Source organism: Delphinapterus leucas, chromosome 15 (genome assembly GCF_059928025.1).
Source record: "Delphinapterus leucas isolate spDelLeu-1000000601 "Yukka" chromosome 15, BTC_Dleu_Yukka2, whole genome shotgun sequence".
Lineage (NCBI taxonomy): Eukaryota > Metazoa > Chordata > Mammalia > Artiodactyla > Monodontidae > Delphinapterus > Delphinapterus leucas.
Window position 1 is genome coordinate 76,418,991 of NC_143143.1, and position 26,334 is coordinate 76,445,324.

Below are 26,334 nucleotides of genomic sequence, written 5' to 3' on the forward strand. Positions count from 1 at the left end.
CACACCATTTTCATCACTGAAATGGTCCTGGGTTAGTCCAATGAAATAAAAATGTATAACCACATACACACGGATATGATCTTTGCCGGTTAGATTACTGATAAGGTCAGTCTCAGACAAGTTTCTAAACTGTGCTATGTAACTAAATACAACTGAGAAACTCTCAAATGAAAATTTTATATAGTGTCATTTCAATCAAAAGAAAATAATGAAACTAAGAATACGTATCTCTTGGAAGAGAGCAGTGGTGACGGCGTGGGTACCGCGGTAGGTGTGGGCCAGAGCACGCCGAGAAGGTCAGCTCAGGCTGAGTAGGAAGCATGTGATTTTCTCTGGTGCTTTCAGCTCTGGGGCCAGACTAAGGCCTCTCTCCAGCGTGGTGTCCAGGGTTTGTCCCAAAGTGTCTGAGTGAGCCAGTTTGAGAAGGAGTCGTGCTTTCTGTTTCTTCTTTCACACAGCAAGGAAAAAAAAAAAAAACCACCCCGAAAAACCAAAACCAAAAACCAACCCCCCCCCCACCCTAACCAAGCGCTAGGGTGCCTGGGGCGTGGACCCGCTGGTCTCCCAGTGGCGCCGGGGTGCCCGGCAGGCCCGCCCGGCCCCCAGCAGCTGCCGCTGCGTGAGGAGAAACCACAGCACGGGCGAGCGGCCACGCCGCTGCCTCCTCGGGCCCGCCTTCTTCACCACTGCTGTCTCCAGTCCTTTACCCGTCGTGTCTCTCGGCCCACTGGAGGTATCAGAAGTTCCAAATTTTCAAAGCAGTTTCAGTATTTTCAGTATGTATGTTGGGATTTTTCAATGGTTCATGGCCAGATAAGGTTCAGCACCTCCCACACCTTTAAGGAAGAAAAAAACCAAAAATGACCCAAGTTTTGAAATTTAAGACAATTAAGCCATGTTACAAATGAAACTAGCAGACATCGAGAAGTCCAGTAGTTCAGGCCCCAGTTTATGATAACTGGATTAAGGTCTTCCCAGAATACACCATCAAGTGAAAACAGCAAAGAACAGAATGGGCATGTAGTATGTTATCTATAGGAGGAAAAGGAAGAAAATAAGGAAATAAATGTATCTGCATAAAGAAACATACAGGAAAGGTACACAAGAAACCAATACAAATGTGATCTCTGGGTGGGGTGAAGAGAATGGTATGGATGAGGACTGCATGAGGGGCAAGACGTATCACTGTGGACACCTTTTAAAATAATTTTGACTTTTGCACCATGTGAATGTATTACCGATTGAAAGCTTAAAAAAAAAAAAAAGGGCTTCCCTGGTGGCGCAGTGGTTGAGAATCTGCCTGCCAACCCAAGGGACACGGGTTCGAGCCCCAGTCTGGGAAGATCCCACATGCCACGGAGCAGCTAGGCCCGCGAGCTACAACTACTGAGCCTGCGTGTCTGGAGCCTGTGCTCTGCAACAAGAGAGGCCGCAACACTGAGAGGCCTGTGCACCGCGATGAAGAGTGGCCCCCACTCGCTGCAACTAGAGAAAGCCCTCGCACAGAAACGAAGACCCAACACAGCCAAAAATAAATAAATTAATTAATTAAAAAAACAAAACAAATTAAAAAGAAGTAGAGCTCCCTGCCCAAAACTTGGAAACCTTTCAGGGCAAAGGGACAGAAAGTGACTAAGACAAGTATTTCACTACTAACTTGAGCAGACAATTTGAATTTAATGCAAATGGGGAACAGAACTGCCTTTCCACGTAGATCAGCTCACTCACACAGACATTGGTCCATTTCCTGTTCTTGGCATCTCTGTATTTTGTTGGTCCAACTCAGACAGCAACTTTAAAATGTTCAGTGCAGCCTAGCAGGAATGAAAAGGGAAGTCAAACCATGGCCACCGCTCAGGACCACAGTATACAACACTGAATAGCGAGTCGAGGGCTTCTCCTACTGCCCAACAAAACAAGTGGTCCCACTAAATAACCCTTTCATGTTTGAATTTTTAATTAAAAATATAAATTAAAAAATGTTATCCATGGTTACCTCACTGAATCACAACCTCTGTTAATTTTATTATATATTGCCTTCTAACATTTTTAACCTGTGGTCACCAGACCCTACAAATTTTATATCCCGCTTTAAAATAAAACCGTATCATGTTTCCGTGTTAGAATTAGAATACATTACCCTCAGTGACATTAATATGGTGGGTACATTATATTACATCAGGTGAATATACCACAGTTTATGTCAATTGATTTAATCAATTCCTTTTCTTCATTTTAGTATTTCTTACAATAACAATTTCATCTGAACAGGACACCAAAACAAGGGGCTTTCTAAGTCGCCAGAACTGGGGCATGCAATTCCTTGTTCTGGTCAGAGATGAACTGAATACAGTATCTGGATGCGTTCCAGGACCCAAGTCCACCTCTCAGGTCAGCAAGGGAAGAGAGGAGAGGGGTTGGCCAAAGCCCATGAGTTCTGATCAACAGAATGAGAAATCAAGCCAGTAACCTAAGAAAAGTCCTCAGAAATATGAACCCTGTAAAACAATCAACTGTTCTCGAAGTCTGCAGGAGAATCCTTTTCCTGTCTTTCTGAGGCCAGCAACGAGCTGGAGCCAGGCCCACCGCGGGGGGTAACGTACCATATCGTGGCAGGACTCCACATCCTTTCCGATACCATGGCTGATCAGGGGCGGCTGAGAGGAGCAATTGATAAGAGATACGAATTCGTTCTTGTTGTTTTTGGGGAAGTCTTTGTATTCAACCTAAAGGGGAAAAGAAAACTGAGGCAAGGACAGGAAGGCAGGGAGTATGAGCCCGGCACAGGGCTGCGGCTCTGGGCCCAGTGAACAGAGATGACACCTCTCCCTGGTCTCAGCCTGACTTGTCTACACCAACTCCTGCTCAACAGGCACAAGAGACTCACAGTGGGGTCTGCGGCTAAGGGGCACTGAGGGCTGCAGGCAGGATGCCAGGGCCCCAGCTTCCAGAATCTTCCAGGAACCTAAATGTCTACTCAGAAACCCTGGTCTGGAAGAAGCCATGTCCTTTCCTAGCAGGTAGAAAAAGGGCCAGCACAATGAATCTGTTCTCACTGAAGTCTAAATTTGTAACTACCACTGGATTTGAGGCTTTTTCATTACGGTTGGCCTGGATTTTTAAAAATTACCAAAGGTTGAGGATATTCTCTTACCATCCAGGGTTCTAATACTTCCCGTGCCTCCTCCCTTCCTCAGGACCACTCTTTACCATGCTTCCCCCAACCATCCCCCGAGACAAAGAACTTGACTTAAAAAACAAGTTACTTAGTACTGAGAGAAACCAGAGATGACCGCACTGAGGTACAGACCACACAGCTCAGACCCAACAGTTACCTGGAATCCCTGGACTCTGGAAAGATAGTCCAACTGCTCTGAGGGTCTCGTGAGAGGTCCATGGGGTACGTGGCCTGAAGAGATGTTATTCTTTAAAATGGTCTCGGCTGTAGGCGAGGTGCCCCCATACAACAATTCACGGGCTATCATGGCAGTTACCGTGGCCTTGGCAGGGTTCGGAGCTACCCTGGTGAACTCTCTGGTATGATGCCCTTGACTGACTCCTACGGCCTGGGCAACCTCGGGCACCATGGGAAGAATTCCAGCAGGCAGCTGCTGGTGACTAAGATAAGGCATCCTGAACTCATCCTCTTTATGGCCTGGGGATGGACAAGCAGACAGATCAACTCAAGTCCATGCATGCCGCGTGGAGAGATGCTGTAAGACCCCACGCTGCCCCCCCCCGCGCCCCAGCACACACAACAGCACAGGGGTAATGCAGAACCAAGCACTGACCACTAACTCATTACCTAGGTTCCTGCTATTACCAGGAACCATGCAAAGCCCAGAATCACAGTCAGATCAAGACAATATTAACTTCACACTTACTAGTCCCATTTTCATCCCCAGAGCCAGGTTCAAAAAACGTTACTTTTCTTCCATCCCCTGGTTTCTTTATGGGTGTCTTAAAAAAACAAAAAAAAAAGGCCATGAGCATCAATCAAACTGTTGAAAAATTAGTTCCTTCTGTCCAAAACTAAACAAACTCCAACCAGCACTAATCTTAGTTTTATAAACTTTTAAACGATGAGGGCACTGGCAGAAAGGCCCTCTCCCAAGGCCCCACCACTGGTCTGCTTGTGCCACCAATGTGCCCACAGCAGAGCCCCCTGCTTTCTCCCAAAGCACACTCTCAGCCATGTCAGCCTGTCCACGAACAGCATCTAAGGGATGGGGCCTCTGTTCTGTGCTCACGAGAGGGGAACGTTTAACCAGAAGGACCCTGAAGATGTTAAATTGATAGAGCTGACCAAGAAAGAAACTTTTGGGGGCTTCCCTGGTGGCGCAGTGGTTGAGAGTCCACCTGCCGATGCAGGGGACGCAGGTTAGTACCCCGGTCCGGGAAGATCTCACATGCCGCGGAGCAGCTGGGCCCGTGAGCCATGGCCGCTGAGCCTGCACTCCGCAACGGGAGAGGCCACAACAGTGAGAGGCCCGCGTACCGCAAAAAAAAAAAAGAAAAGAAACTTTTAGGTTGATGCTAAATAATTAAATAAACAAAGAATATTTCCTGGAGCACATGTCCCACTAAAAGATAAAATGACATAACCAAAGATAACAAATGTAGGGGGAAAATGTTACTAGATAAAAATTTTGGGGCTTCCCTGGTGGCGTGGTGGTTGGGAGTCCACCTGCCAATGCAGGGGATGCGGGTTCGTGCCCCGGTCCGGGAAGATCCCACATGCCGTGGGGCGGCTGGGCCCGTGAGCCATGGCCGCTGGGCCTGCGCGTCCAGAGCCTGTGCTCTGCAACGGGAGAGGCCGCAGCGGTGAGAGGCCCGTGTACCGCAAAAAAATAAAATAAAATAAAAATTAAAAAAAATTTTTGCCAAACACAAAGGTCTCCCTTCTGAGAAGACAAAGCTGCCTATGATGCTCTGTAAGATTTTGGAATGAAAACCCCCAAAGCCAAGTCCAGGATCTCTACAGATTCTCTGATGAGTGTTTGGGATCCCAGTTATTAACTATGTGGCCACAGCTGCTGCCATTTCTCTCTGCTGACAGGACTGACAGACACGACTGAATCAGTCCTGGTGTTTTCAAGTTTATCCTGAAAGGACCATCCAGTGACTGGAAACAAGGTCGGCCAAGGCTTTCACTGAGGGTACTGCTTACCAACCTTGGCAGAAGTGCAATTTTCAATATGGGATCATTTTTGTCTAATGTTCAATTCATAAAGAGAAAGAAACCCCAAATGGAAACTATGGATTTGGCCCTGACTCTATTATCACACGGTCTCAGTGTCCCAAGCGTGTTCCACAGCTAACGAAAGCCTAAGGCTGATGAGTCTTTTATGCAGGACTCTAAGAGCACAAATGACAGAATCACACACGCATTAACTTCAAGTCCAATTAATTACCCGTCATCCCACAAAAGGAGAGGAGCAAGCTGCCCTCCACCAAGCATCCCAGACCACAAAGATGCTGAAACAGTAACGACTTAACCCAGCACCATGCTTGGAGCCATGGACATGCAACTCCCCTTCTGACCACATTATAATGAACCAAATGCTAGGACCCTGCTCAGCCGGGCTGCTTTACTGCCAGGAGGATGAAGCCTTGCCCTGAAGCTTAGCCCTGGAGGAGTCAGAGTCCTGAGTTGAGAAGGTCATCTTGCAGTTAGAGAGCAAGGACACAGAGCCCTGAGCAGTCACCTTCTCCTCTGATTTGAGGGCTGGTTTGGTGGGCTGAGCCTGTGGGACTTTGAAACCAAGGATTTCCAGCATGTTCTCGGCTGCATTGCGTTTGGCCACCTTCTTATTGGTGCCTGATCCTTCTGCAGTGTGGTTTCCCACCTTCACCTGCATAAAGAAGGCAGAACTCAGATCAGGGCTTAACCCTTTAGAATAAAGACTGGTCAGGAACTAAAAAGAACCCAGAATGGTCAGAAGATGGATGGCTTAACAGTGGTGCCCTGGAGCTGGCTTGGACCAGCCTGTGAGAGCCCATTATGAAATCCTGAGGAATTTGGAGAGGTGGCTGTTAAAGGTAGCTATTATTAAACACTAAAGTACATAAGCTTATAATTAAACAAGTTATTTTAACAAACGGAATGAATACTTCAAATTCATCACTTCCTAACTGGACTCCAGTTTACGATTGCCTGTGCTTTTGAGATTCTTTACACTTGTGTGTGTGCGGTGTCAATATGCAGCTACACATCTCTTTCCAACTCAGACAGAAAATGGCCACAGTGAGAGTACTTACACCACAGAAATCTGCAACTACTACTTATCAAGGATTAAGCTGTACTGCTGATTGTCTATTCTTAAGCTTAAGTGATGGAGAAAAGGTTAATAATGCAGATTAATCTTTAAATTGTTGTCAAGTCTGCAGCCATGACGTAACTAATACAAAAAACTGAAACTTCCAGTCTTGGAAAAGTATTATCTGATTCAGCAAAGAAACCATTCATATTGTTTAAATGAGTGAAGTTCTGACATGTCTTTGTTGTTGATGTAAATAAAAATATCAACCAGTCCTCATGCTCGTACCACAGTCATTCAACAATGACAGACGCAAACCTCCTTGCTGAACCTGAGGGGAATAAAGAATTCACACGAGTCTCATTCTGTAACGCTGCTATTGGTGACTGTCACACAGATGTATGAAATTTACAAGAGTATTACATATTTTTTGTAAATTGTATGCTACACTTCCTTCCTATCAGTAAAATTTATAATATACACATATGTACATATAATACGTGTGCATATACATGTATAGTCTCCACACACACTGCCTTTCCCTAAGAGTTGGCTGTTACACATACTCCAGCACACATCACTGCTTACCATCCCCTTCCAAGCTGGTCTTGACCGCAGACCAAAACCAGAAGCCCCATCACGAAAGAGTCAAGGAAACCCTCCCTGGCCTGTGAAGAGGGGCCTGAGGTTGAATCCCAACCGGGCATCTACCAGCCGTTTGATCCTAGGCGAATTACTGAGCCTCTCAACAAACTGCAATTTTCTCTTGTACATGGAAGGGTCATTACTCTTCCTGCCCTCTGACTGCAGAGGTGAAACACACCAGGCTAATTGATGGTGCTTTATAAGCTGTAAACTGCTATGCAGAGTGAAGTATTCTGTTTTTCACCAGAAAACACTATTAAATTCAAATCAAACATTCAGGGCTTCCCTGGTGGCGCAGTGGTTGAGAGTCCGCCTGCCAATGCAGGGGACACGGGTTCGTGCCCCGGTCCAGGAAGATCCCACATGCCGAGGAGCTGCTGGGCCCGTGAGCCATGGCCGCTGAGCCTGCGCGTCCGGAGCCTGTGCTCCACAATGGGAGAGGCCACAACACTGAGAGGCCCGCGTACCGCAAAAAAACAAACAAACAAAAAAAAACATTTAGCTGCCCGTGTGAATAACTGTTTAATAAGCTGAGTGCATGGAGAAACGCTCTGTACAAATCTGAGACGTGAACCCAATCCCCGGACTCCAGGCTCTACAGAAGGATCAGGGGAAGCAGAAGCAGACCCTTTCTATAATTCATAAAGCTTCTGAGAAGAACAACGGTAACTTTCAAGAAGTAACAAAGAAAAAAGTTACCCACGATTCCCCCATTCCTCTAAACAGGCACAGTGAGTCCAGGCTCCTACCTGTTGATACAGCAGCATGTGTGCTGTGCAGACAAGCACGTTTTAAGGCGTCAGATTAGTGCAGGCAACGTGGTCTAATAACAGTGACATCTGGCGGCAGGGAGTGCCCACTGGACCTGGCCTCCTGGGGAGAGGTGTCCGGCCCCTGGACTACCTCAGGCCCTGAGACAGGAGGCGGTCAGAGGAGGGCCGCCCACAAGCCGGCTGACCCACCTGCATCACAAACTCCCTGCGGCGCGGGAGGCCTCGCTCAGTGAGGAGGAGGTACTCTGGCTCCTTTTCCTTTTTTGCCTGCTGGATCTGGGCCAGTCTGCTAATCGGGTTCATCCCCTGGCCGTACTCCGGGCTGCTTTGTAGCTGAGGAACAATGAATGTAGAAACCATGTGCCATGTTAGTCACAGTAAGGACCTTGCCTATTCAGAGACCAGGACATGACAGTTGATTACTTCTATGTTGTTCTAACGGCTCAGAATTAATCAGATCTTTTTTAAACCTTTTTTTAATTGAAAGATGCCTAATGATTTTCTATGATCGCTCTGAGGTGATTTTAAGGTCTTCTTAGCAAACCAACATCACCATTCACTACGAGTAGGCAAGCATCATTGTAACGTCTGCTTTTGAACAATAAATGTCAACATATGACAGTAAATGAAGAGGTAGAAAAAACATAACAAACTCTTTCTAAAACTTTCCAAAAGTCTACATTATAAGGATAGGTTCCCAGCTTTCTTAACAATGACTCAAAATCCAGAAACCATATGCTAACTTGTGTGTGAGAAAAACTTGGATTTTGATACAACATGAAACGATACTGACAATCAGAACGGATCCTGGTGTTCATAACTGTCCCCGAACGGACCCCTGTCCCTTCTTTGGGTGGGTGAGAGAGAGTATAATTTTTGATAGGTCCTTTAACGTGACTCAAAAATAAGAAGAAGGTGTATACGTCTGACGCCTACACCTGCCCCAGACATCTCCCCGCTCAGGGGTCTCCCGCGCGTTCAGAACCGCGCAGTGGGCAATGAGACGGAGGCAGCACAATTTAACTGTTCTCCCCGCAGATGGGCAGCGCGGCTGCCAACACACAGCTTCTCACTGTGACCGCACCCAGCCGGGCGTGGCCGCCTGCGGAGGCCCCCACTGAAGCCAGCACAGTGTCCCTGTCGTTGCCTAACCTGGGACTCCTGTGGGAGCAACCCAAGGTGGCCCCTGTAAAGGCTCTCCAAGGCCGGGCCTGTGCCTGCCAGCTCCCGACCTCCTTCACCAGCCTTCTAACCCCCCAGCTGCCTTTGGGCAATGAAAACACCCTCTTCATTCAGAAAAGTCCTTACCCTGACTATGCATTTTGTTTTCTTTTTGATTCTGGGCTTCACTCGCTCAACTGCAGGCAGGGGCGGCAACTTCTTCAGCTCCTCAAGCACAGCTATAGCAGCATTTTTCTTTGAAATCTTCTTGCTCTTCCCTTCACCTTCCCCCACAAACTCCCCAACCGACACCCTGGTCACAAAGCTCTTCATGTGGGGTGGGCCACTCTCCCGGGCAACCTGTTTTAGAGGGAAAGACTGAGTGAAAGCGTGACAGGCACTCATTACCAGCTGCACGGCACAATGGTTAGCACACTACTTCACACGAAACACAGTAAAAGGGGAATTGAGGACAAGACACATTAAATGAAGGGAGTGTAAACACTGATGATCCTGAATGCTTTCTCTTCCCATTTCTTTTTTTCCCCCCAAACTTGTTAATGTTCTCAGGTCTGATGAGTCCAAAACAGACATGGAATAGGGAAACATTTTCTACTCCCGCCCACCCAGGGTCACAGACTGTCCTGAGTGTAGTGAGCTCCCCTGCAAACAGCAGAAAGGAAACTGGCCCAGCAAAGCCCAGAAATAAATGCAGCACACAGAGGTCAAGTTTAATATTTGCTCTGCGCTGCCAGCCAAGATTGAGCTTATTAAATACTGGCTGCTCTACAGCTGTAAAAAGGAATAAGAAAATCTCCAAGCACATAAAGTGATCCCCAGTACACAGTAACTGAAAAAAGCAAACTGCAAAAGAGTGTACAAAGGGTGGGGGGGGGTGTTAAATCTATGTATACATATACACACACATATAAATAGACACACAAGTGTGTGTGTTTATATGCTTATTTTTACAAAAAGAAACTCAGGAAGGATAAAGCAGAAACCAATGGAATCAGTTTCCTACAGCAGGTGGGAGGGATTGGGGTAGAAAGGGGACGAGATGACACTTCTGAATATATCTTTTTGTGCAGCTTTGACTCTTGGAACCATTTAGTATAACACATATTAAATATATAAGAATAAGTCAACAGAGATGGGAATACTAAAATATGAACATGAAACCTAACTGTAATTAAAGTGATTACATAATCACACAGAAGGAAAATAAAAATCAAATCCAACCTACATGAGCCAAGATACCCTTGAAAAGAACAACTGAGTTAGCAGACTTACACTGCCAGATTTCAAGACTTTCTGTGAAGTTACAGCATCTACAACATCATGGTATTGTTTAAGGATAAACCAAAAGATCAATAAAACAGAAAAGAATGTAGAAACAGACCTGCACATAGATGGTCTTGATTTTTGGCAAACACACCAAAGCAAATCCAAAGTATTTTTTTAATAATGACATTGGAGCAACTAGAAATCCACATGGGGAAAAAACTGAACCAAGATCCTAAACTCAACCAAAACCAAAAATTAACTGAAGCTAGAACACAGACCCAAACATGAAAGCTAAAACTATAAAGCTTTCAGCAGAAAACACAGGAGAAAACTTCATGAACATGAGGTTGGCAAAGAATTCTTGAACACAAAAAACACAAATTAGAAGTCCTCAAAATTAAAAACTGCTCATCAAAAGACAACATTTAAAAATTTAAAAAGGGAACTCATAGAATGGGAGAGAATATTTGCAATATATGTACCAAACAAAGGAATTATATCCAGAACATTTAAAGAATTCCTACAAGTCAATAATAAAAAGACAAATATTCAATTAAAAAAATACTTCAACAGGTACTTTTTGGCAAGGATGTGTAACAAGTGGTGGGAGTGTAAATTGGTACAATCACTTTGGGAAATAGTTTTGAGAATTTTTATAAACACCTACCCTTTGACTTAGCAATTCTGAGTGCACATGCACCCAAGAAGACTTATCAACCTTATTTATAACGGTTCCCAACTATCCAATATCTATCAATAGGACAATGGATAAATTAAGAGTTTTATATTCATACACTGGAATACCACTCAGCATTAAACTACTGATACACATGGATAAGACTTAAAAGCATTCTGTTAAGGAAAAGAAACTCGACCCAACAATCCATATTATATCTTTTTTTATTTAACATCTTTATTGGAGTATAATTGCTTTACAATGTTGTGTTAGTTTCTGCTGTATAACAAAGTGAATCGGCTATACGTATACATATATCCCCATATGCCCTCCCTCTTGCGTCTCCCTCCCACCCTCCCTATACCACCCCTCTAGGTGGTCACAAAGTACCGAGCTGATCTCCCTGTGCTATGCAGCTGCTTCCCACTAGCTATCTATTTTACGTTTGGTAGTGTAATATATGTCAATGCTACTCTCTCACTTCATCCCAGCTTACCCTTCCCCCTCCCGGTGTCCTCAAGTCCATTCTCTACGTCTGCATCTTTATTCCTGTCCTGCCCCTAGGTTCATAAGAACCAGTTTTGTTTTGTTTTTTTTTAAGATTCCATACATATGTGTTAACATACTGTATTTGTTTTCTCTTTCTGACTTCCATATGACCCAGCAATCCCACTACTGGGCATATACCCTGAGAAAACCATAATTCAAAAAGAGACATGTACCACAATGTTCACTGCAGCTCTATTTACAATAGCCAGGACATGGAAGCAACCTAAGTGTCCATCAACAGATGAATGGGTAACGAAGATGTGGCACATATATACAATAGAATATTACTCAGCCATAAAAAGAAATGAAATTGAACTATATGTAGTTAGGTGGATGGACCTAGAGTCTGTCATACAGAGTGAAGTAAGTCACATTACATCTTTTTATTTATATGAAGTCTAAGAACACAGAAAACAAAATCTATAGTGATTACAGAAAGCAGCTTCTTCTGGCTGGAAAGGAGCACAGGGACTTATGGAGGTTATGATAATGTTCTGTATCTTGATCTGGGGAGTGAATCATGGGTTTTTACACATGTTAAAATTTAATGGGCTGTGCACTTAAGATACATACATTACTGTTTAATAGACTGTTAGCATAGGGAAAAAAATAATCCAAGCAAGTTAGGAAAACAATGCTCTGAATATACACATTCAGTGTAAAGATAAAATGAACTGCAAAGATAACTTAAACTTGGACTTCCCTGGTGGCGTAGTGGTTAAGAATCCACCTGCCAATGCAGGGGACACGGGTTTGAGCCCTGGTCTGGGAAGATCCCACATGCCGCAGAGCAACTAAGCCCGTGTGCCACAACTACTGAGCCTACACGCTGCAACTACTTAAGTCCACGCGCCTGGAGCCCATGCTCCGCAACAAGCAAAGCCACTGCAATGAGAAGCCCTCACACCGCAATGAAGAGTAGCCCACTGCAAGTAGAGAAACCCCGCGCAGCAATGAAGACCCAATGCAGCCAAAAATTTTTTTTCTTTTTTTTTTTGCGGTACGCGGGCCTCTCTCTGTTGTGGCCTCTCCCGTTGTGGAGCACAGGCTCCGGACGCGCAGGTTCATTAGCCATGGCTCATGGGCCCAGCCGCTCCGTGGCATGTGGGATCTTCCCAGACCGGGGCACGAACCCACGTCCCCTGCATCGGCAGGCGGACTCTTAACCACTGCGCCACCAGGGACGCCCGCCAAAAATTTAAAAAAAAATTTTTTTTAATTAAGAAAAAAAAGAAAATGTTCTTCAACTGGTAAATGCATGAATAAGTTGTGGTAAATCCATACAATGGAACATTATTCAGAAATAAAAAGAAATGAACTACTGATACATATAACATAGGGACTCAAAATCTGCATTATGTTAAGTTAAAAAGCCACACAAAAGGCAACATACTCTTGCCAGTAGATTTGTAATCTTGCAATCTGGAAAGATCACAAACTTCCAAATGGACAACACTGAACACACTGTATCTGGTTGGCCATTTGTTAAAAGGTGAGAGGCCTGAGGGAAGGAACAGTACAAGGAACTTTGGCCTTTGTTATCATGATTTACAATTATGGAAAGGTCATGTCTGGGTTGTGTTTTCTAAGATGGCTTTATATTTTTATGTGCTCCCTCCAGGCTTCTCAAAATGTTATTACTCATCCTGTTAAATAAATAGATAAAGGGAAAGCCCAAAAGGGGGGGAAAAAGAAAAGGCAATAAATTCTCTAATTCCATGTACGTAATATTTTGAAAATAAGCAAAACTGTAGGGACAGACATCAGATCAATGGTTGCCCAAGGCTGAGGATGGAGGGAAGGGATTGACTGCAAGGGGACACAGGGGAAACTTTATGGGGTGAAAGATGTTCTTTATCTTAATTGTGGTGATAGTTATACAACCATACCATCAAAACACATCAAATTACATACTTAAATGGGATGAATTTTACTTTATGTAAATTATACCTCAAGGAATAGGACTGCACAGCCCCCCGCCCCCCGCCCCCCCCAAGAAAAGCTGATAGAGGCATATCAAAGGATACAGAACCTAGTCTGAATGGCAAGTTGAACATCAAAATGATTAGCAACAATAATGGAGTAACACTTTGAATGCATCTATACTAATATAAATTAATATAATATAAGGCAGGAGGAGATTTTCTTTGGACATGCAGAAAATCAACGTTTGACATCCACCACAGTAATAATTGGTGCTGGGAAGAATTATCAATGACTGCTAGAAACACTGGGGAACTCTGTAAGGGCATAGCCTTCAAGCATCTCCCCATAGGTTATGGATTAACTATAAAGGGAAAGGAAGTCTCCACAGAGTGGCACACATCTGGTGTAGGCAATGAAACTAACATCACTAACACTCGGATAAAATGACACCATGTGCTGCTGAGAACCAACATTACTTCTGTAGCGTTCCCTGCCAAAAAACGCACAACCCGAAACTAATCCTGACAAACCCAAATTGAAGGCCATTCTACAAAATAACTGACTTTTAAAAATACCAATATCATATATACAGATTGCCAACAAACACATGAAAGAACGCTCGACATCATTAATCATTAGAGAAATGCATATCAAAACTACAATGAGATATCATCTCAGACCGGTCAGAATGGCCATCATCAAAAAATCTACAAACAATAAATGCTGGAGAGGATGTGGAGAAAAGGGAACCCTCTTGCACTGTTGGTGGGAATGTAAATTGATACAGTCACTATGGAGAACAGTATGGAGGTTCCTACAAATAGACAAACTACAAACTACAAATAGAACTATCATACGACCCAGCAATCCTACTACTGGACATATACCCTGAGAAAACCATAATTCAAGAAGAGTCATGCACCACAATGCTCATTGCAGCTCTATTTACAATAGCCAGGACATGGAAGCGACCTAAGTGTCCATCAATGGATGAATGGATGAGGAAGATGGGGCACATATATACAATGAAATATTACTCAGCCATAAAAAGAAACGAAATTGAGTTATTTGTAGTGAGGTGGATGGACCTAGAGTCTGTCATACAGAGTGAAGTAAGTCAGAAAGAGAAAAACAAATACCGTATGCTAACACATATATACGGAATCTAAGGAAAAAAAAAAAAGGTCATGAAGAACCTAGGGGCAAGACGGGAATAAAGACACAGACCTACTAGAGAATGGACTTGAGGATATGGGGAGGGGGAAGGGTAAGCTGGGACAAAGTGAGAGAGTGGCATGGACATATATACACTACCAAACTAGATAGCTAGTGGGAAGCAGCCGCATGGCACAGGGATATCGGCTCGGTGCTTTGTGACAGCCTGGAGGGGTGGGATAGGGAGGGTGGGAGGGAGGGAGACGCAAGAGGGAAGAGATATGGGAACATATGTATATGTATAACTGATTCACTTTGTTATAAAGCAGAAACTAACACACCATTGTAAAGCAATTATACTACATAAAGATGTTGGAAAAAATATATATATCATAAAAGACAAAAAAAAAAAAAAAAACGCTGAGGAACTGTTACACATTAAAGGAGACTAAAGAGATGCATCAGCTAAACGCAATGTGTGATCCTGTACCAGGCTCAAGACCAGGAAAATACTTTCTCTAAAGGACATCATGGGGACAACTGGCAATATGTGAATCTAGGATGTATATTAGGTAACAGTATTACAGCAATGCTAAATTTCCTGTGTTGACAATCAGATTATAGTTATTTTAAGATAATGTCCTTGTTCCTAAGAGACACATACTGAAATATTAGGAGTCAAAGGGCATGATGTCTGCCACTTGCTCTCAAATGAGTCAGCAGAATGAAAAATAGAAAAATATGTACATTTACAGAGAAAAAAAAAGCAAATGTGCTAAAATGTTAACCACTGGTGAATCGATGTGAAGGATACATTCACTGCCCTACGCTTGCAACTTTTCCATTGGTTTGAAATGTTTCAAAATAAAAAGTTGGAAAGATGGCTAGGAAATCTGTGTGAGCCCAAGAACTGGCTGTGCTGTGCTCAAAGGTGAGAAAGGGAGGCATCTCAGAGAGCGGCCTCACTGCCCTACAAAGGTAGAGGTTTGTTGGGAAGAGCCCTGCTCCCACAGGCGCTTGCAGACTGATCTTAGAGAGCCCCCCAGGGGGCTTCCCTGGTGGCGCAGTGGTTGAGAGTCCGCCTGCCGATGCAGGGGACACGGGTTCGTGCCCTGGTCCGGGAGGATCCCACATGCCGCGGAGCAGCTGGGCCCATGAGCCATGGCCGCTGAGCCTGAGCGTCTGGAGCCTGTGCTCCGCAACGGGAAAGGCCACAACAGTGAGAGGCCCGCGTACTGCAAAAAGAAAAAAAAAAGAGAGCCCCCGGGATGCCCTCCCACACTGACAGCCTATATTCCAAATGCTCCCTCCTTGAACAGTGCTCTCCGTGTCCTCAGATGAGACTCGAAAAGTAAGGGTAGCCACCCTGATGGCTCACTTCAGATTCACAGTCCACCCTGGTCGCTCAGCAACCATTTTCATTGTCTGCTCACATCATAATCCCACCAACCTACACCTGCAGTTTAACCTAGAATGTATTTAGTGGGATCAAGTCACAACTGCCTCCCAGTGACTGTATCAACCAGCACCGTAACATTTTCTAACTAAAACTATGTATTTTATCAAAAATCTAGCTGCATACATTTTTCTGAAAAGCTATATGAATGGCTCCTGTATTCTCTATTGCACACTTAACTCAGCTTCCAACATGACGTATCTTACTATCTGTCAAAATAAAAAAAAAAAACCAAAAAACTATTCTATTCATTTATTCAATAAATATTTCCTGAGCATCCAATATAGGCCAGGGAATCTTCCAGGTGCCAGAGACAGAACTGTGGGGAAAAAATAAAAGCTTTGCTCAACCTAATAATGGAAGCTAATATGAACTTTTGATATGTGAGAGCTATTTAATATAAGCACTCATATTAACAAACTCAATGACACTACCTACACACAAACTGTCACGTTTTAAATTATTACTTCAAGAGATATTCACCACCACAGGGCACTCCCAGAATTTCTTTTGTGACTACCTGACAATACCCTGCTAAGTGTTACATATTCCTGAACAGAAGTATGAAAGCCAAATCTAAAACCTAAACAGAAGTATAGGTAGGACAGAAGCAATCTGGTCCCCAAATCCCAAAGAGCAAAAATATAAAATGGCAATCCCTCACTAAGGTCCAGAAAGCTCTGTGACTCTCAGGCAAAGCAGCAATTGGTGTGGGCAGGTGCCAAGCTTCACAAGGATCTAGGGCCCTGGCCCCAGCAGTCACCTCTGTAACCCCTAGGTGACCCGAGAAGCCAGGCATCTCCCATTCCCACAATCTTTGTACCCCTCCCTCCAATCTTTAAACATCCATTCTTGTGCCACACTAATCCCTCAGCAGGAGGGAAAGAAGCATTTCTTCCCTTTCCCGAAACAGGTTCCCAGGGAGACCGTGAGGCTTATTCGGGTGAAGCTCCCAACTAGTTCCCACTCAACAACTAGCCCTATTATTCTGTGTCCCCTGTCTCACTGCCTCCCCAGCCACCATCTCCCACCCAGAACAGAGGCAGAAAGGCTGGAAGGGATGTAGGGCCAGGTAAGATGCCAGCCTGAGAGCCATCTGGTGCACTGCACTCTGGAAAGGGGACAATATAAACTGATCCTGCCTGCCAGGAAGGGGCAGGGATGGGTGTGGGGGGGGGGTGTGGGATGGCCCTGTGAGCCAAGTGCCGCTCTCTACCCCCACCTGTGCCTCATGGCAACAGATGAGTTTGGAGGTCAGAAATCACCATCACCATCACTCAGCTGATGGCATAAGGACTGAACTCAGGAGCCAGTTTAGGGCACTAGCACAAAATAGAAGAAGGTATATATTTCATGAGAGTCAGACATGAAATTTGGGGATCACCTAACTACAAAATTAAAGTATTTTACAGGACAATAAACTTCAGGTAGACTTTTTTTTTTTTTTTTTTGCGGTACGCGGGCCTCTCACTGTTGTGGCCTCTCACATTGCGGAGCACAGGCTCTGGACGCGCAGGCTCAGCGGCCATGGCTCACGGGCCCAGCTGCTCCGCGGCATGTGGGACCTTCCCGGACCGGGGCACGAACCCGTGTCCCCTGCATCGGCAGGCGGACTCTGAACCACTGCGCCACCAGGGAAGCCCCAGGTAGACTTTTTAAAAAAGAAATAGGCCAAAAGAAGTTAATGAACCACTTAAAATTGTTTTAAGCAGATGTCCCACCTCAAATTACATTTGCCTGAAGTAACAAATACGTTGAGTTTTAAAGCTCTTTGGAAGACTAAACCTATACTCTTTATAACTTTGAAAGACCAAATAGTTGATAAAGAAATCTATTAAAACACAACCTTGCATAACCAAGCACAGAAATCAAAAGAAAGAATTTGCAAAGAATTTTTGAAAATTATGGAAACTTTAAAAAAAATTCCCTTACTTGCCTAATCTATTTGGATTCACTGTGTCTTTGAAAGGAACACATACTAAATGTACTTTATTTTCCATTTTGAACTAACAATCATTAATTGTTGTTTTTAGGCCACAAAGTCTCCAACAACAAATGAGGTTATTAAATGGGTGAACTGGGAGGCACACACTGGACAATGACAAAACTTATGTCTTTTTAACAATTACTCTGACATTTTTAGGGACCATTTAAGGAGATTCTTAATATTTGCAGGGTAGCAGATGCTTCTGAGAATCTTATGAAAGCAACGGACCCTCCCGCCAGAAGAAAACACACGTGAACAACAAAAGGATCCCCTTCAGGCCATTTTAGGAGGTTAATGGACCTACAGAGGCCAGCTGTGGACCGCCTAGAGATCCATGGCTGCCCTAGGAATAAATACTGCTTTGTTAAATAAATATAAAGATTGAATCTTCGATGGAAAAATCAAAAGCTTTACAGACAAGCAAAAGCTAAGAGAATTCAGCACCACCAAACCAGCTCTACAAATGCTAAAGGAACTTCTCTAAGTGGGAAACACAAGAGAAGAGAAGGACCTACAAAAACAAACCCAAAACAATTAAGAAAATGGTCATAGGAACATACATATCGATAATAAACGTGAATGGATTAAATGCTCCAACCGAAAGACACAGGCTTGCTGAATGGATACAAAAACAAGACCCATATATATGCTGTCTGCAAGAGACCCACTTCAGACCTAGGGACACATACGGACTGAAAGTGAGGGGATGGAAAAAGATATTCCATGCAAATGGAAATCAAAACAAAGCTGGAGTAGCAATACTCATATCAGATAAAATAGACTTTAAAATAAAGAATGTTACAAGAGACAAGGAAGGACACTACATAATGATCAAGGGATCAATCCAAGAAGAAGATATAACAATTATAAATATATATGCACCCAACCTAGGAGCACCTCAATACATAAGGCAACTGCTAACAGCTATAAAAGAGGAAATCAACAGTAACACAATAATAGTGGGGGACTTTTAACATCTCACTTACAGCAATGGACAGATCATCCAAAATGAAAAAAATAAGGAAACAGAAGGTTTAAATGACACAATAGACCAGATGGATTTAATTTATATTTATAGGACATTCCATCCAAAAACAGATTACACTTTCTTCTCAAGTGCACATGGAACACTCTCCAGGATAGATCACATCTTGGGTCACAAATCAAGCCACAGTAAATTTAAGAAAATTGAAATCAAGCATATCAAGCATCTATTCCGACCACAACGCTATGAGATTAGAAATGAATTACAGGGAAAAAAACGTAAAAAACACAAACACATGGAGGGTAAACAATACGTTACTAAATAACCAAGAGATCACTGAAGAAATCAAAGAGGAAATCAAAAAGTACCTAGAGACAAATGACAACAAAAACACAACAATCCAAAACCTATGGGATGCAGCAAAAGCAGTTCTAAGAGGGAAGTTTATAGCTCTACAAGCCTACCTCAAGAAACAAGAAAAATCTCAAATAAACAATCTAACCTTACACCTAAAGGAACTTGAGAAAGAAGAACAAACAAAATCCAAAGTTAGCAAAAGGAAAGAAATCATAAAGATCAGAGCAGAAATAAATGAAACAGAAACGAAGAAAACAACAGCAAAGATCAATAAAACTAAAAGCTGGTTCTTTGAGAAGATAAACAAAATTGATAAACCATTAGCCAGACTCATCAAGAAAAAGAGGGACAGGACTCAAATCAATAAAATTAGAAATGAAAACGGAGAAGTTACAACAGACACTGCAGAAATACAAAGCATCCTAAGAGACTACTACAAGCAACTCTATGCCAATAAAATGGACAACCTGGAAGAAACGGACAAATTCTTAGAAAGGTATAACCTTCCAAGACTGAACCAGGAAGAAATAGAAAATATGAACAGACCAATCACAAGTAATGAAACTGAAACTGTGATTAAAAATCTTCCAACAAACAGAAGTCCAGGACCGGGTGGCTTCAAAGGTGAATTCCATCAAACATTTAGAGAGGAGCTAACACCCATCCTTCTCAAACTCTTCCAAAAACTTGGCAGAGGAAGGAACACTCCCAAACTCATTCTATGAGGCCACAATCACCCTGATACGAAAACCAGACAAAGATACTACAAAAAAAGAAAATTAGACCAATATCACTGATGAATATAGATGCAAAAATCCTCAACAAAATACTTGCAAACAGAATCCAACAACACATTAAAAGGATCATACACCATGATCAAGTGGGATTTATCCCAGGGATGCAAGGATTCTTCAATATATGCAGATCAATCAGTGTGATACACCATGTTAACAAACTGAAGAAGAAAAACCATATGATCATCTCAATAGATGCAGAAAAAGCTTTCGACAAAATTCAACACCCATTTATGATAAAAGCTCTCGGGATTCCCTGGTGGCGCAGTGGTTGAGAGTCCGCCTGCCGATGCAGGGTACACGGGTTTGTGCCCTGGTCTGGGAAGATCCCATATGCCGCAGAGCGGCTGGGCCCGTGAGCCATGGCCGCTGAGCCTGCACGTCTGGAGCCAGTGAGAGGTCCACGTACCGCAAAAAAAAAAAAAAAAAAAACACCAAAAAAAAAACCCAAAAAACTCTCCAGAAAGTGGGCATAGAGGGAACCTACCTCAACATAATAAAGGCCATATATGACAAACCCAGAGCAAACATCATTCTCAGTGGTGAAAAACTGAAAGCATTTCCTCTAAGATCAGGAACAAGACAAGGACGTCCACTCTCACCACTCTTATTCAACATAGTTTTGGAAGTCCTAGCCACGGCAACCAGAGGAGAAAAAGAAATAAAAGGAATACAAATTGGAAAAGAAGAAGTAAAACTGTCACTGTTTGCAGATGACATGATACTATACATAGAGAATCCTAAAGATGCCACCAGAAAACTACTAGAGCTAATCAATGAATTTGGTAAAGTTGCAGGATACAAAATTAATGCACAGAAATCTCTTGCATTCCTATACATTAATGATGAAAAATCTGAAAGAGAAATTAAGGAAACACTCCCACTTACCACTGCAAAAAAAAGATTAAAATACCTAGGAATAAACCTACCTAGGGAGACAAAAGACCTGTATGCAGAAAACTATAAGACACTGATGAAAGAAATTAAAGATGACACCAACAGACGGAGAGATATACCATGCTCTTGGATTGGAAGAATCAATATTGTGAAAATGACTATACTACCCAAACCAATCTACAGATTCAATGTAATCCCTATCAAATTACCAATGGCATTTTTTTATGGAACTAGAACAAAAAAATCTTAAAATCTGTATGGAGACACAAAACACCCCGAATAGCCAAAGCAGTCTTGAGGAAAAAAAACGGAGCTAGAGGAATCAGACTCCCTGACTTCAGACTATACTACAAAGCTACAGTAATCAAGACAATATGGTACTGGCACAAAAACAGAAACATAGATCAATGGAACAGGACAGAAAGCCCAGAGGTAAACCCACGCACCTATGGTCAACTAATGTATGACAAAGGAGGCAAGGATATACAATGGAGAAAAGACAAGTCTCTTCAATAAGTGATGCCAGGAAAACTGGACAGCTACATGTAAAAGAATGAAATTAGAACACTCCCTAGCACCATACACAAAAATAAACTCAAAATGGATTCAAGACCTAAATGTAAGACCGGACACTACAAAACTCTTAGAGGAAAACATAGGAAGAACACTCTTTGACATAAATCACGGCAAGGTCTTTTTTGATCCACCTCCTAGAGTAATGGAAATAAAAACAAAAATAAACAAATGGGACCTAATGAAACTTCAAAGCTTTTGCACAGCAAAGGAAACTACAAACAAGATGAAAGACAACCCTCAGAATGGGAGAAAATATCTGCAAACGAATCAACGGACAAAGGATTAATCTCTCAAATATATAAACAGCTCATGCAGCTCAATATTAAAAACAAACCCAGTCCAAAAATGGGCAGAAGACCTAAATAGACATTTCTCCAAAGAAGACATACAGATGGCCAAGCAGCACATGAAAAGCTGCTCAACATCACTAATTATTAGAGAAATGCAAATCAAAACTACAATGAGGTATCACCTCACACCAGTTAGAATGGGCATCATCAGAAAATCTACAAACAACAAATGCTGTTGTTTTTGTTGGGGTGTGGAGAAAGGGAACCCTCTTGCACTGTTGATGGGAATGTAAATTGATACAGTCACTATGGAGAACAGTATGGAGGTTCCTTAAAAAACTAAAAATAGAATTACCATATGATCCAGCAATCCCACTACTGGGCATATACCCAGAGAAAACCATAATTCAGAAAGACACATGCACCCCAATGCCCACTACAGCACTAGTTACAATAGCCAGGTCATGGAAGCAACCTAAATGCCCATTGACAGACGAATAGATTAAGAAGATGTGGTACATATATACAATGGAATATTACTCTGCCATAAAAAGGAATGAAATTGGGTCATTTGTAGAGACGTGGATGGATCTAGAGACTGTCATGCAGAGTGCAGTAAGTCAGAAAGAGAAGAACAAATATCATATATTAATGCATATATGTGGAACCTAGAAAAATGGTACAGATGAACCGGTTTGCAGGGCAGAAATTGAGACACAGATGTAGAGGACAAATGTATGGACACCAAGGGGGGAAAGTGGCAGGGGTGGGGTGGGTGGGGTGGGATGAACTGGGAGATTGGGATTGACATCTATACACTGATGTGTATAAAATGCATAACTAATAAGAACCTGCTGTATAAAAAAATAAATACAATTCAGAAAAAAAACAAAAATTGGGGGCTTCCCTGGTGGCGCAATGGTTGAGAGTCCACCTGCCGATGCATGGGACACGGGTTCGTACCCTGGTCCAGGAAGATCCCACATGCTGCGGAGATGCTAGGCCCGTGAGCCATGGCCGCTGAGCCTTCGCGTCCGGAGCCTGTGCTCCGCAACAGGAGAGGCCACAACAGTGAGAGGCCCACGTACCACCAAAAAAAAAAAAAAATTTGTAGATTCTTCTGTTAATAAAACATGATTACTTAAAAATAAAGTTTGAATCTTAAATTTGAAGATTCACATATATATGATTATCATTCCAATGTTATTTAAGAAAAATACAATTCCGATGACGAACACCAACAGTATAATAGATGTGTAAAATAAGCTTACCTCAAAATTCACAGGCAAGTTCCGTTTAAGTGCAATCTCAAACACTTGACTTATTTCAGATTTATTGAGATTTTCTTCTTCTGATTCTCTTCCGTTCACCTAAAGGAAGAATAATTGGTTAGTAGTGAACTCTTGTTAAAACGGTCAAGATCCCAGCTGTGATGATAAATCTTAAAAGCACTGAAACTAGGCTTTACGGATGCAGCAGTAACCCCGTGAACAGAGCCACATGTGTTCCATGTGTCACTGAAATTAAAAGGTTAAAAAAAAGTGTCCTATCAAACTTTGGCTAGTTTCTACCTCATAAATCCAACATAAACAGTCCACACATAACAGGCCTGTGGGTACGGATCAGTCTAATCGCGTTGTAGTGAGCCACGGCCGCTCAGGAAGAGGGACTCCCGAAGCCCCCGCAAGGACTGGCAAGCCACATTCTGGAAAAAGTCCCAGTACAGTCTATGTGGGGCATGGCAAGGACAAATGTAAGTCTCTCCACCTAGGTATGTGGGTTCCTTATTTGGACAAAAAAATCCCTGGAAACCACTTTTTAAAAAAAGTTGCAGTGGAACAATTACAAAACCGCCACGTGTCTCATACTTCACTGCTGCTGGCAAAAATGCAAGGTGCAGACTAATAAAGAACCTTGAACAAAAGCTGACTCCAACTTTGTAACAAGGTTCATTTACAGTCCTCCACAGGCTGGAACTACAGAGGGGCAGAGATCTTCTCTGTGCACACGGACCACATGGAGTCTCTACTGTGTGGCAGTGATAATACAAGAAATCAGATAAGCTCAGTAATAGCAAAGTGACCCCAAAACATGGCAAGACAGCTGTGTTTTTCTTATTACTGGGATTCTTCTGTCGAAGAATTTGTAAAATCCTATTTCCAAGATAAGAACTATATGACAGGAACCCAAGGCTGAAATCACTGAATAGGCAAGATGTAGCACCATCCAGGATTTGATTTGTTGTGCATTTCCTTAGGTTTATCAGGTAGATCCTAACCCTAACACAGGATCCATATTTCAAACTATAATTAAAAGAAAGAAAACTCTAAATAAAAAAATTAATATAATTAAGAATATAATCCTGTATAAGTAAATTTAACCAGACACTGTAATTCTTTCTCTCCTTCCATGATGATAATGTTTTCTTTCCAATCTGGTTTCACTTCACTCACTACCTGGTCAAAACTGTTTGCATAGCAACTTCTGGTGATTAATTAAGCCAAACACACTTTTATGCTTGTTGTTTAAATCATAAGGAGAAAGAGGGCCTGCCTTTTTACGAGTGAATCCTTAAAGCCAGAAATGTTCAAGCAAGGTGTCTTAGAAGGCTAGAGTTCCAAAGAGGTTTGGTTTGAAATTTATTTTTTAAATAGGTTTAAACAAGAACAAAAAAAATACTGTATTTTAAAAAGTAAGCATGTTCAACAATAGTGCTGAGAAAACCAGATACCACACACACAAAAATGAAGTTGGACTCTTACCTCATACCACATACACAAATTAACTCAAAATGGATCAAAGACCTAAGCATAAGGGCTAAGAGTATAAAGCTTTCAGAAGAAAATACAGGGGAAAAGCTTCATGACACTGTATTTGGGAATGATTTCTTGGATATGACACCAAAAGCATAGGCAACAAAAGAAAACAAACAGGACTTCCCTGGTGGCACAGTGGTTAAGAATCCGCCTGCCAATGCAGGGGACACGGGTTCGAGCCCTGGTCCAGGAAGATCCCACATGCCGCAGAGCAACTAAGCCCATGCGCCACAACTACTGAGCCTGCGCTCTAGAGCCCACGTGCCTAGGGCCCATGCTCCGCGACAAGAGAAGCCACCTCAATGAGAAGCCCGTGCACCGCAATGAAGAGCAGCAGCCCCCGCTCGCCTCAACTAGAGAAAGCTCGCACGCAGCCACGAAGACCAAACACAACCAACAAATTAATTTTTTAAAAAAGAAAACCAACAGATGAATTGGGACTCAAAATTTAAAACTTTTGTACAAAAAGAAACCAAAAAAAACTTCAGTACATTGAAGGACACGATTAAGAGAGCAAAGACAACCCACAGAATGGAAGAAAATATTCGCAAATCATTTATCTGTTAAAGAATTAATGTCCAGAATATATAAATAACTACAACAACAAACAACGCAATTCAAAAATGGAGAAAGAATTTGAATAGACATTTCTCCAGAGAAGATATACAAATGCTCAACATCACTAATCATAGAGAAACGCAAATCAAAACGACAATGGGATACCACTTCACACCCATAAGGACAGCCACAGACAATAGCAAGTGTTGTCAAGAGTGTGCAGAAATTGGAATCTTTGTACACTGCTGGTGGGAATGTAAAATGGTACAACCTCTGTAGAGAACAGTATGGTGGTTCCTCAAAAAGTTAAACTTAGAATTACAATATGATCCAGCAACTTCACTGCTAAATATATACTCAGTAGGGACAGATACTTGTACATCAGTGTTCATAACAGCGTTATTCACAATAGCCAAAAGATGATAACCACCCAAACATCCATCAACAGATGAATGGATAAACAAAATGTGGAATACTGATACAATGGAATATTACTCAGTCTTAATAAGGAATGGAATTATGAAACAAGCTACAACGTGGATGAACCTCGAAAACATTACGATAAATGAAATAAGCCAGACACAAAAGACAAATATTCACTTATACAAGGTATCCAGAACAGGCAAGTGAGGAGACAGAAGCAGGACAGAGGTTTACAGGGGATGAGGACGGGGGGAAGGTGGAGTTTTGTTTAATGTGTACAAGAGTTTCTGTGTGAGATGATGAAAACGTTTTGAAAATGGACAGTGGTGATAGTTACATAACATTGAGAATATATTTTATGTCATAGGACTATACACTTAAAAAATGGTTAAAATGGCGTCCTTTATATTATCTATATATTTGACCTTAATTTTTTGAAAAGCAACAAAGAAAACTGTGTTTCATACCAAACAGTAACACACTAGAGACCATCAACACATTAACTTGTGCTAACAGGCTAACTCATTTTTGTACACAGACAAGTTTTCTGACAGCTGTTTATTTGAAGAGTATCCACAGATTTTTTAAATAAATGAGTTATTTTAAAAACTGGTCCACTCTCATGATAAATAACTATGTCAATGAGAATGTTTTCCTTAGGTGCAACAAGAACCAAATTTGGAAATAAACCAGGTGATGAGGACGATAATACTTCTATTGCCATGCATGTATCCCAATTTTCATTTTTTGTTCACTATATCAG

At 42.4% G+C, this 26,334-nt stretch overlaps 1 protein-coding gene across 15 annotated transcripts in view; it reads right to left on the bottom strand.

The window, feature by feature from the left end:
- Positions 1–319: 319 nt before the first annotated feature.
- STAU1 (staufen double-stranded RNA binding protein 1) overlaps positions 320–26,334 on the bottom strand; it is a 59,844-nt gene continuing 33,829 nt past the window's right edge. For 10 of the 15 annotated variants that reach the window (XM_089897041.1, XM_089897040.1, XM_022597691.3 and 7 more), the window contains 9 exons: positions 23,046–23,144; positions 8,987–9,217; positions 7,868–8,011; positions 5,709–5,855; positions 3,885–3,960; positions 3,336–3,655; positions 2,604–2,726; positions 1,729–1,814; positions 320–836 (listed from right to left, as the gene is read on the bottom strand). In XM_089897041.1, coding sequence (XP_089753167.1) covers positions 821–836; positions 1,729–1,814; positions 2,604–2,726; positions 3,336–3,655; positions 3,885–3,960; positions 5,709–5,855; positions 7,868–8,011; positions 8,987–9,217; positions 23,046–23,144 — 1,242 coding nt within the window. In that variant the 3' untranslated portion in view covers positions 320–820. The remainder of the gene's footprint in view (positions 837–1,728; positions 1,815–2,603; positions 2,727–3,335; positions 3,656–3,884; positions 3,961–5,708; positions 5,856–7,867; positions 8,012–8,986; positions 9,218–23,045; positions 23,145–26,334) is intronic. The other 5 variants (XM_022597688.3, XM_089897033.1, XM_089897032.1 and 2 more) reach the window with 2 other exon arrangements.